Source organism: Spea bombifrons, chromosome 11, assembly GCF_027358695.1.
Source record: "Spea bombifrons isolate aSpeBom1 chromosome 11, aSpeBom1.2.pri, whole genome shotgun sequence".
Lineage (NCBI taxonomy): Eukaryota > Metazoa > Chordata > Amphibia > Anura > Pelobatidae > Spea > Spea bombifrons.
The window spans coordinates 31,676,965-31,690,000 of NC_071097.1; the positions used below are offsets into that span (position 1 = coordinate 31,676,965).

At 36.5% G+C, this 13,036-nt stretch overlaps 1 protein-coding gene across 1 annotated transcript in view; it reads left to right on the plus strand.

Moving 5' to 3' along the window:
* Positions 1 to 13,036, plus strand: part of ADGRA1 (adhesion G protein-coupled receptor A1) — a 162,817-nt gene that overhangs the window by 6,885 nt on the left and 142,896 nt on the right. Inside the window, exon 2 of the mRNA XM_053449886.1 lies at positions 6,939 to 7,010. Coding sequence (XP_053305861.1) covers positions 6,939 to 7,010 — 72 coding nt within the window. The remainder of the gene's footprint in view (positions 1 to 6,938; positions 7,011 to 13,036) is intronic.

The window sequence follows — 13,036 nt, forward strand, 5'->3', positions numbered from 1 at the left end:
CTTTTGGCAAGGCTGTGCGGGACCCTCTAATGTCTATCCGTTAATAGATAGACATGATGTTTTACAGGTCTTAAGTGTTTAAGATAGCACAAACCTTTTTGTGAACATGGAATAACATGGTTTAGTTGCAAGCGGCTTATAAATTAGATTTTATGTGTAATGATATAACCCACTTCATTAAGTCCATTTACGTCGGAACAATAAGCACTATGTGTCAGATGGGATGCGTAACGGCTTCCTTCTGTCTGCATTCTAATATTACTGCAAACTGCCTATCAATACCTGGCACTCTGAAAGCCCACATGGTTAGTCTTATTAAATGTTTCAGCATAATTTATCTCGAATTAAAATCGAATTTCCCTATAATCAGTAACCCAGTTTACAAATATTTTATTGGTGGTGACAAGATTGACAAGACGTCTCAATAGCACTTTATGGAAAGCGATCATAATTAGTTGGTGTATGGCCAAATAACACTGCTGAAACACTGCTCCTAACGAAGCAGATATTTGATTGCTTAGTGGCATGAAACAGAAATTAAAACGCAGATATTAAAATTCTGTCATCGTTTTCCAAGAGATCTGGATTATTAATCAAGTAAGTATTGATTAAGTAAGAAGACATTACGGTTGGCATCTCTAGTGGATAGAAAGGTTGGAGTACTCGCTTGCAACAGCGCCACCTGTTGGATGGAGACTAATTTCTTGTTTCTTTCTGTATAATAACTATTATTATTTTCTAATATTTAATTATCTAGTGAGTTTACTTATATTCTATATTTCCCTTGTGAAGTTTCAAGGATTTAGCAGCTTTCTCCAAAGAGACCAAATAAATTTAATGGGTTGTAATAATCAGGCAGCTGCCTGATTACTCTAAATAAGGAGTACAGAAACCACATAGAATGTTTTTTATTAATTTTAACACAAAAATATAGTATAATATTCTCATAAATACATGTTTATATTAACTGTCAGTGTCTCTGAGCTACACCTCCTAATTGCATCTCCTAAACCAAGTATCCCCTTTTAGTTTTCATAAATATTGGTAAATACAACTGTGATGTTCGGCTTTTTTTCTGAAGTCTTCTGCAGTAGACATCTTGAGGGCTCTGGTTCGATATTTAGAATGTTTATACACTTTTCATAAGTTTCGAACAGTTCTTACCTTCCATGCCACAGTCACTCTACTGGTCGCCCTACTGTGGATGCCTATCCCCTACACATGGACCTAACCATTTTTATCCATAATCCCACCATAACCCTCCTACAAAACCTTTTTTACATTTTCAGTATTAGCCTTATTTTATGGGGTGTAGTCATCTCTGTGCCCAAGAAAAGCCCTATAACTTTTTTTCCCCATAAACCTGATAAATTATTCATGTTAAAGGGCTTTTCAATGCATAACACTCTATTATACTTCACATGTTTTTTTTTTTTTTTTAGAATGAATCATTAATAAAAAGCTTTGCTAGTGTTTGTGAAGAAGCAGGGAGCGATTTAAAGAATGGAAATAATCACCCAGCGTTAAATACTCTGAAAACATCACTTTAGTTCTAAGAAATCCTATTAGTGGAATGTTCGGTATTACTTAAGGGCACCAGACTAGGTTGTCCTTCGTGTTAACTTCATATATTATTGAACATCAGACACTCATTAGAAGTCATCTGCAGTTTTTTTCTATAACGAGAAGCTGGAGATGATTTATGAGACAAATCGGTAGCATAATCACAGTGTTAAAGAGACGAATGACGTGAACTGCTTGTTTTATTATTCGGATATAATGCTTTCTTTGATCTGTTAAGTTACGTAGTAAACTTGGCTTCTTGCTGCATGGTTTCTTACGCGATCTGATAAAAAAAAAAAACAACAATTCAGTGATTTCTTAAATATCCTAATTTAGAATGCCCTGTTTCCTGAATTTGGATGTGTGACCTTTGGTCAAATTAAAAGGAACATAAATATTATTTTTACTTTATCAGAACAGGGAAAAAACCCAGCAGCAATAATGAAGCTTTGTGAAACAAGGCATCATGTGAGATTTTTCACACGTAATATGTGTGTGTTTATATATATGTGTGTGTGTAATGTATGTATGTATGTATAAGTGCGTGTACACAGGCTCATGCACGCCCAGATTGGGCTGTTGCCTTATGATGTCATCATGACAGATAAATTTACGCACGTTACTTTTTAAATAAGGTATGAATAGCTTAATATTACACGACACTTTTTATCTTTAAGTATATTCATCTTTCTGTCTTTAGTATTCTTTAGTAGTCCTCTCTAGGAATAGTCTATAGTATTAAAGAACGTTTCCATCCTACAGCACTAGATTTTTCTGGGTTTCTTTCCATCCATTTTACCCAACCGTGAAGCCTTAGCTTCCGTCAATGTGGTTTCCTAGACGGCTCCGGGGGAATTTCCGCGTGCTGAAGTTTGCCGTTGAGTGCTGTATCTTCCAAGGTATCGATGTAGGAGTCTTTTGAGAAAGTGAACTCAGCCGGAAAGTACCGGTAGAGACACGCAGCCATAAATTATAGACATATTGTATATGTATATTTAAGTATTTCCTATTTGCTTAAAAAAATGTATTCCATTGATACATATACATGTGGTCTACACATGCTGCATACTAAGTCGTATTCATTTATAAGACTTGAATGGGAGCCGCTTTCAGCATTTACTAAAACTACTTTTTGCTTAATGTCGATATGTTTCATTGTTTTGGACACATTGAATTTAAAAGTTTACCTTCAGCCAGCATTATATAATGGATTTTCTGGCTTGAAGTTCTCTCTCTTCTACTGACTTTACCTCTAAAAGGCTGCCTGAACCAGTAAACAACAATCAGCGACTTAATAGAGAGAGATAACAGGAAGGGATAATCATGCAGACCCTGTCAACAGGAAGTTAATATGGCGGCCCCCATAGTTTACACATAAGGCACCCAATACATTTATTTTGCCTAAACTTTTTACTTTAATCTGTGACATCATTACATGTGTTGGTTTTATGTATACATACGTTTTATGTATACTTTTTACTTTAATTTGTAACATAATTACATGTGTTGGTTTTATGTATAAGACTGAAAAATGTAGAATTCTGGAAAATAGGCATTTTTGCTTTCTATCTGTAATTTAAGAGATGGGAGTTTAAAGAGCTTTGAATTTAATGTTATGGCTGAAATGGGCAGCCGGTTACTAATTTAAATCAGAGTTCTGAGGGTGTTTGCTACGGTCGTTGTCATTTAATCCTTTAGGGTTTATTCACTAAAAGGGGAATTGTTAAAGAGTTTGCAAGAAAGTTGTGCTCCAGCTTGTTGACCTATACATTACGAAGAGCAAACCACAGTGAGCTCCTGCTGCAGGAAGGGGCTGGCCCTGCATAATGTATAGTAAAATCAGTGATATTTCATGTGTCTCCTCGCCCATTGAACCATGTGCTATGGAGTGCCTGCTCTACCCTTCAAGCTCAAGAAATCTGCCATTGTTGGTCCTTCATAATGAAGGGAGGGAGTTGAAGCCACAAACTCTCCTGTGATCTCATCCTTTAGTGAATAGACTCCTTTGTTATAATAACTGCAGTCCTTTTAAGGCCTTCTTACCCTTAAAGCAGAATCCTAAAACGTGTCTGAAACCTTTCAGTAGTATTAGTCTGCCAGTAGGGGGCACATGTTTTCGATTAAGACAATCAGATGTTCTGGTCGGGTATCTGCTAGACAGTGGCTACTATGTCTGCAAGACTAGACTAGATGAGAAGTCTCCTCCTTTGTTAATTACAGAAAAAAAGAATGTTTTGGGGCTTTTTGGTGATGTTTCCTTTCGGAATAAGATCTGACCCATTTCCCCTCATCATCGTCATTGCTGTAATGCATACCTTGCTTCTAGCACTGGGTTTCAATGTCTTTTAGATGAATGAACAACATACTGTTTGGTTGGAATCCATGGCGCTGGGAAGTAACTTAATGTAGCATAAGTGACATTCACAAAGACATTTTTGCAGCCATCATGATATTTCCAAAGGCTGCATTTTGGTCTAGTAAACATTAAACGCCTATGTTAGATGTCTTCTGACAAAGTGGAAACCGATTTTCAATTGAAATGGTGCCCAGTGGCCATTATTGATTCAGGACTTTCTCTTTTAAAAAAAAGGGCTCAATGATTTAAAAAGCTAGATGGGACACAATATCAATACTTCCATATCCAGCCAGTTTCCCGATGATGCTAAGTAAAATTATATCGTTTCTTTATTTATTGTGGGTTAATGGACTCGTTTTACTGTTAGTAAAATGTCAAAAAAACATATTTTTCTGCATTTAGATATACGGTCAACACATGAATATTTACTGAAATCTGTTTTTTTTCCTGCAAACTATCCTGATGTTAGTGTGAGGTCCCTTTTGTACAAGCCCAATTTCAAATAATCTACATAAACTATTTACATAACTATTTACATAAAATGATTTATTCGTTTTTGTGTGTTTATTGCTCCTAAGCAATGTTCATCGGATTACTTATCTGCAGTGTTTGCTGTTGCTTTATAGAAAGGTCACTGAAAATCAAAAAGAGAAATGGTTTTCTAAGATTTCTTCTGGGCATTTATGCATTTGGAAATAGAAATCTTGGAATCATAAAATATATATGGGCCAAAAAAAGCATCAATAATTGATTTGGAAATATGCAGAGTGAATGTTCCACTTGGCGCTTCTTATGTTTATCGACGTTTCTTTATTGTACAGTTTTGAATAGCATCGACATATAATACCGCGGAACCAAGTGCAAAACTTTTGTTTCATATTTTTAGTCATATCCTCTGTGCAAATAGAGAGTTAAGAAAAAAAGGGAAGAAAAGAACAGAAGGAAGACAATAATGATAATAGCCAACTCTTTACTTGTCTTCCTTCTGTTCACACAATTTAGGAAAATATAGACAGACACCAGAAGCCAGAAATCTAATCGTGCTAACACAACCACAAGGGATTCTGGGTAGGCACAAGCAAATAAGGATAAAAATTATCTCCTTTTGCCTCTATATCCACTTTATACACAGACCCCTGGAAAGTAATTGCCTGCTGTACAGGGCAGCCTTTGAACAAAACTCAGGTAAGGGATGCAGTAGCCAGATCAACACTCATCAGACTCGCTAACATGAGGCTGTGATACTGGCTTAATTCTTGAGGCACCCAAGAAATACCCTTACATAAGTTATGGTGAGTAAAGGTGATGGGAAAACCTTCCATTTAAATTTAAGGGGTAGTAGAAGTATTATGAAACACTCATCTACAGACACCAGACAAGCCAGGATGCTTGCTTTTCCCTCAGAAATCTCATGGTGCTGCCACAGCCACTAGGGCTTCTGGGTAGGCGTATGCAAATAAGGTCAACAATTATCACCTTTTGCCTCTATATCCTCTTTATACATGGATCCCTTGCAGATAATTGCCCACTGCGCAAGACAGCCTTTACACTAAATTTGGACAGAGGCGCAATTGTTTTTTCCTTTGGATATCTCAGGATATGGCCATAACCACAAAGCGTTATAGATAGGCACATGCTGATAAGGGTAACGATTATCACCTTTGCCTCGAAGGTTTGAGGCTTGGGGTAGCCAAGAAATACCAGTACATAAGTTATGGTGGGTAAAGGTGATGGGAAAACCCTTCCACTAAAATTAAGGAGGTAGTAGAAGTATTATTAAAACACTCATCTACAGACACCAGACAAGCCAGAATGCTTGTTCTTCCTTCAGAAATCTCATGGTGCTGTCACAACCAAACTGGATTCTGGGTAGGCACATGCATATAAGGTCTTAATTGTTAGCCTTATTTGCATGCGCGTACCCAGAATCCCCTGAGTGTTTAATAATACTTCTACTACCCCCTTAATTCTAGTGGAAGGGTTTTCTACCACCTTTACTCTCCATAACTTATGTAAGGGTATTTCTTGGCTACCTCGTTTTACCTCGTATTACATCATTACTTAATGCAATTTATTGCAGTTCTTCCCAAGTTATTCTCTTTGAGGGCTGTCTTGTACAATGTGCACTTGCTTTCAAGGAATGCATGTATGAAGTGGACACATAGGCATAAGGTGAAGATTGTTGACCTTATTTGTATATGTCTACCCAGAATCCATTGTGGTTGTGGCAGCACCAGGAGATTTCTGAGGGAAGAATAAGCTATCTGACATCTGTGGATGAGTGTTTAATGATATTTCTACTTGCAAACTTGGGAAGTGTATATATATATATATACACACAGAAACTCAGGCACAAGAACAAGGGTTTTACCACATATGTTTCCCCATTATTTTTTTTGCTCACACCCATACCTTCGTGTTCACAGCTTTTTAAGTTTCCTGACAACCAGTATCCACGCTTCTTTTTTACTATTCATTTCTGTACATTTCACACATAATGGAATCTTGTTATCTTATAAAAGGCACATCGATCCAGCATTTTTATATCATCATTCATGCATTGCACTTGCTCAGCGGTTCTAGTATTCCAGTAAAATGCATTGAGTCCCATGCAAAATTAACTTTAACATCCATAAAAAAAAGGAAAATAAAGAGAAAACTGCTCCTTTAAGAAAGTTTTTTTTCTGTTAAATTTAACGTTTTAGAATAATTTTATTGTAATTTTTTTTTAACATTTATACTCGGAAGGCCAGAAAAAAATTGTGAATTTTCCAGCATTGATAATATTGGTGATTTTTTGTGGTCAGTTGAAGGTTTCAACTCGTTGAATGGTTGATTAAATGAGAAATGGGGCGAACATCTGGCTGATAATAAATTATCAATATTTGTCTTGAGCAAATAAATATTTACATAATTATTTCAAGTGTATCATTTTTGCACACAGCATGTTCTAATTTGTTTCTATGTAGTGGTCTTTTTCAATGCTAAAAACAAAAATGCCATTTTTTTTCCCCCCTAGGATTCTCAGTAATAACAAAATCTCACTTGTGAAAAATAGATCCTTCTTCGGATTAAACTCCCTCGAGAAACTGTGAGTAAGAATTTTATCCAATTCCCATCGCAAATGTTTTTCAAAAGTTGAGAAATTGTTAAAAATATACTTGATGAACTTTTGACTCTCGTTTCCGCCTCTGATTGAGTTACACGTTACATGTACATGCCCAAATGACTTACATATCAAAAAAACGCTGCGACCCTGAAAGATCGCAGGTCGCGATGAGATAGTTCTATAAATATACGGATAAAATGTGGATAGGAAAATTGTTTTTTGGCAAAGCAGAAGAGACAGCATTGGAAAAAATGTTAACCGTTTATTTATCTAGTTCATCTTCCATATGCTCCTTCATGGAATGGAATAAATAGAATTCCGGCCAGTTGACGTTTTTTTTATCATCCGTTGTATTGGATGATGATTTTAAATATCATCTTTTTAACCGTTTAAGTTGTTATTCGTATTGGTTTGATATTTTTTACCCAGTGACCCCATTAACCCCTTCAGGACCGGCGCTGGCAAACTGCGTCTTCCCTTGAAGACCGCAGTTTTTTAAAAAAAATATTTAAATTCCGCGCTCGTGATTCGCTGCAAAGGAATTGAGGGGGAGTGGCTGCTACGGATCGCTGGGGCCACCCAGCGGTCGGTAGCAGCCGCCCCTTGCGATCCCAGCGTTCAAAGCCACGCTGGGATCGCGTATCATCGGTGACGTACCTGGTACGCCCCGGTCTGCCGGTGACCTTTGACCCGGAAGTACCAGGTACGTCCCGGTCTTGAAGGGGTTAATTCTTTTTTTATATGGCTCTTCATCTTCAGTAAATTTCCTTCAAGGATACAAAGAATTCCAAGACAGCATGGGAAATATTGAAAGAATAAATAAAGCTATGACTAAGGATACCGATGGTGCTTATCTAATTTTCGTCGATGTTTTTCCATCCTTTAACAAACTAATTGATCTTGAATTGTAGGAAATTTTAAACTCACTTGGGACAGGTAATAGTTTTCATAAAGACCGATATTAGAACCGGGCAATCCCTACTCATTACAATAGAATAGTGATTTATTGAACTTCATTCAAATGGTTATTCAAGTTAATGGCTACAAATTATACCCCCCCCCTCATCCCATGTCCATTGAGACTGGAGGCTTAAGTGAATTAACCCTATGGAGACACACAGCACCTACTTTGCTAGCAGCTTAATGGTTAACAAATCCAATAAAAAAGGGCAACATTTTCAGTACAGATACCTGACAAGTGATAGTTTTAGTAAATTTGTATTTTGTGTGGTAGGTGGGTTTGATATCAAATATTTTGTTTTTCTGTTCTTTACTGTTCTTTACATAGAAAGAGAACGCAGATCACATTTATTACGCGCCGTATTCCCACATATGGCAGTCATTATAATAACCATTAAAATATCTATCAGCGTTTTCAATCTCTGGAGTTTCCGTGTGGGAACCCGGCCATTACGGACATATCTAAACTTTGCATTGATACTAAAAATACGTTCTTATCTCGCGATGTTGGACATTGATTGTATTTCCAGTGGCACGACTCCAACCACCATCATGAATTAACCCATCGCTGACACAATATTCATGCCCATTGGAGAATGTTAAGCGCAGCCAGCCCTCTGATACCCTTTTCTCATCCTGTAGTCACCTAACAAGTTTACTTTACTAATGCTATTGGGGCAAACTGCACCTAGAACCTTCTTATAATGCAATCTGTGCCTTGCTTTCCCTAGTCACCTTTAAAAAGAAGTCTAGCAGGGGCTCCACTTCCATTTGTGTCTGGTGTATATTGTCAGGAACTCCGTGGTCGATGCTCGGAGCGCATCACGCGCATGTCTGTCATTCAGGTCACCTTCAGGAATCTGTTTGAATTGCCTTGTACCCCACTACAGATCTTCTTTTCATGTCTGGATCATAATGACTGGCTGTACTCGTGGCTGTACTATGTGCAAATATTGCATCTGATGATTGCGTAAAGTATCCTGCAGGTGCCCAAGTCATCTATATAGCGTTCCCAATAAACTCTCTTTATCTGCAGACCTGGAGGCCGCCATTGCACTAGGCAATGCTAATGAAGTCCATTCCCCCATAGAATTTCATTAGTCAGAGTGTCCAGCTGGGTGATTAAGACTGAGTCATTCTAGTGTTTATCGCAGAGTATGTGTTTGCCTAGTAGATTGGACTACAGATAACAGAGCGAGAACTCATACAAATGGCTGATTTACAGCTGCGTGAAAACATTATATTACGCAAAAATGAGAACTGATTGAAAAAGTAAACAGAACATTATTGAGAATTATAAAATATATAAAACATATTTTTTATCTGATACTAATAATGCAACATTGGGGGAGGGGGGTCTCCATTAAAGTGCTGGCTGCATGAATTAGTCACATCTGCAGAGCTGCCCTTCGGACCTTTTATAGCAAGAGTTGGTAGTCCATTTAGTGAAACAGCCTTTATTATGCATGGTGTAATTGAAACAATATAATTTCTTTGTAATTGTGCGGTATAATTAGGTTGTATAATTGAAGCTGCATAATGCAGTGTGTAATTGAATCCAGAACCCAAAAAGTAACAGCTGGATAGGTAGAGGAGGGACACATTAGTGAAGGAAGAGATTTTTCTCTTAGTATAATTAAATAGGAACACAGTCTGGCATAGAATACACTATATATTACGCACTATATATTATTGGATTATAAAATCATCTTCAAAAATATCTGAGGTCTCGTTGGTACGGTATCTTCAAGATCCGTGTAACTGAAATACCGTATTTCCCCATGTATAAGACGCTCCCATGTATAAGACGCACCTTAATTTTGGGGCCTGAAATTTGAAAAAAAAAAAAAATATATATATATATATATATTACATCAAGTTATTGTACTGGCTGCCTGGGCATGATATGAGTGTGATGTGATGTACATTCACGTGAGTCCACGACTACATATTTATTTTGTAGTACATTTCTAATGAACAAGATGCAGGACAGCGCACAAGAGAGAAATGGTTCGGAGACCCCGGAAAGCAATGCTTCGCCCGGAGACTCTGGGTCAAACCCAAAGAGTTCCTATAAATGGCTACTGCATATAAAGTGTGCTTATTCAAAACAAAGGCCATCTACTAGCAATGTTATCATGAACTGTGTTTTCCTGATTATTACTGTAATATATGACCCACCCTTGGATATTAAATATTTTGCTCAACTATTCAGATAACTTTCTTGGGCAATCATCAGTTCCTTACAGCCGTCTTATATTTTCACACATTGATGTGATCATGTTCCATTTTTTTTGCTATTTGCATTGGGGGGAAAAAAGCCAAGAATATTATACAAGCCTGTATTCCCTGAACGAATTAACACTGATTCTTCGGAAAATATTTCTTTATGCACTTGTGTCCACCTATACCTTCAAACAGAAATGGTGAATTTGGCTGAAATTACAAACTATTCAATCCCAGTTTCATCTTCAAATTGAACATTTCAACAACTTCAAATCACTGTATAGATGCAAAAAGGGGTATTCCATTATATATTGTCTTAATGTCTATAACTGTGTTGTTCTGGGGATTGGGGTTAAAGAAGTGACTTTGAATGTGAATTATTAACCCCTTAATGACCAAGCCCGTACATGTACGGGCTCAAAATGCATTGTTTTCAATGGGTTAATGGCCCAATGTAAATGGGGATATATTTTACTGGACCAGTGTTAATCGAGTAAGTTGCATACTCTGTAAACATATCAGGGAGCAGGGAGTAAACATTTATATTTTTTTATATTTTCTTTCACTGTCTGTTGTTACTAACTTTCAATTCAAAAGTCAGTACTTTTCTCACCTAAATATCTGTTTAAAAATAATTGTCTTTCCCTCCTTCCTTCCATCTCTTTTCTTTCCTTCCGTCTCTCTTTTCTTTTATTCCCTTTCTTTTCTATTCCTTACCTTTTTTTTCTTCCCTTTTTTCTATCCCTTCCATTCCTTTTCTATTCCATCCCTTTCTTTTCCTTCCCTTTCTTTTTCTTCATTTTCTTTTCTTTTCCTTCCATCTCTTTTCTTTCCTTCCATCTCTCTTTTCTTTTATTCCCTTTCTTTTCTATTCCTTCCCTTTTTTTTCTTCCTTTTTTTCTGTCCCTTCCATTTCTTTTCTATTCCATCCCTTTCTTTTCCTTCCCTTTCTTTTTCTTCATTTTCTTTTCTTTTCTTTTCCTTCCATCTCTTTTCTTTCCTTCCGTCTCTTTTCTTTTATTCCCTTTCTTTTCTATCCCTTCCATTTCTTTTCTATTCCATCCCTTTCTTTTCCTTCATTTTCTTTTCCTTCCCTCTCTTTTCTTTTCCTTCCATCTCTTTTCTCCCAAAACACAGAAGCCTTTCACAATAATCTTCAGTTCTTGTACTATTATTGTTGCCTGCTCTTGGCTCGCATGACAATTAAGTGCATTTTACACGAGTACAGAACTGTTTCTGGGAAGGTTTTGGGCATTCATTAGTACGAGGAATCATGTTTCTAATACAATATTTAGTTACTTAGGAGAGTGCACGGAACAGCAACTTACAACAAACTTATTTATTAATGTATTTTCTTGCAAACAATCCTGAGCAAGAAATACATCATTCATATAGGAGCCACATACGGTTCCAATAGACGTCTGAGCCGCGTCGAGGTGAAATCCGCTAACAGTCACAAAGGGCTTTTAAGGATAGGTTGACTTGATACTTACCAGACCTCCTTTCGTCTCTAAATTTGTTACTTCTATCGCAGACTCTTTGTTTACGAGTTTAAATAATAAAAACGAAGGTCCTTATGGCAATCTATCCTTTAAATGAATGTAAAATCTAAATATTTAGCTACAATGAAAACCTGCCTTATGTCACCATGCGATACCGTTCCATGTGTTTAATGGTGACTCGGAATCTGACGCATCTTCCTTACAGCTGTCAGAAGCTTTCACGTAGTAGGAAACAGAGTATGGTTTTGCAAACACATTTTAAAGACGAATTAAACTGATGGGTATCTGCTTTCTTCCAAATGACAATATATTGTGGTTCCTGTTATCAATGTTTATCTAAAAATGATTCACTGATGCTTATTTTAGATCTTAACACGGCCATTTTCTAGCTGGGTTGATGAAAGTTTATTATAGTTGTTGCGTTTATTATTATTATTGTTATTATTATTATTATTCACTATAGATAGGATATACTAGACCATAAAAATACATTCTAAATGTTATAAATAATATTTAGCATCTTTTTTTAAAATATGCTAACTTTGTATTATTTGAAAGAATTCCTTTAATTAAAAAAAAACCCATACGTACGAAAAAGATATAAAATAGACAAATAGCTTGGGGGGAGGGTTCTATAGAAGCAGGGCAATCTGATCACCCAATATTTCAATATTTCTGCTAGTTTGAGTAATATCTGACCAATTAAATGAAAATATATTCGTGATAAACTTTTATTAAAATCGATTAATATGTGTACTTTGTTATTACCATCAATGGTCATATTGTCGACATTTGAAGACATGAGAAGGAAGGCGCGTCTCCTTAGAAGAAACATAATTTATACAAGCATATGGAGACATTTTAATCTCGCCACGTAGTCTGTGTCTTATTTTGCATAAAGCCATTAATTTTTGTTTAACCCCTTAAGGACAACGGGCGGTCCCTAAACCCATTGAAAGCAATGAATTTGGAACCCGTACATGTACGGGCTTTGTCACTAAGGGGTTAAACATGCAATCCAATGCATTACATTGTAATGTGACAGACGATCCTGCATCGCAATGAGCAGAGAATGGAAAATACTTTTATGGAGCTTGTTTTGAAGCTAAACTATGCAAAAAATATTCATTATCACAGAGCTGTAGGTGAGAAATGAATACCCGCGGAGTGCTATGTTTATTCATAGATTTAAAAGGGTTATAAAAACAAGCCGTTAGGACATGAATTGCTGCAATGAAAACACAAAATCAGACAATCCAAAATATTATGTTACTCAAATAAATAACACAGGTGTCATTAAAACGCTTGTAAAACAGCCTA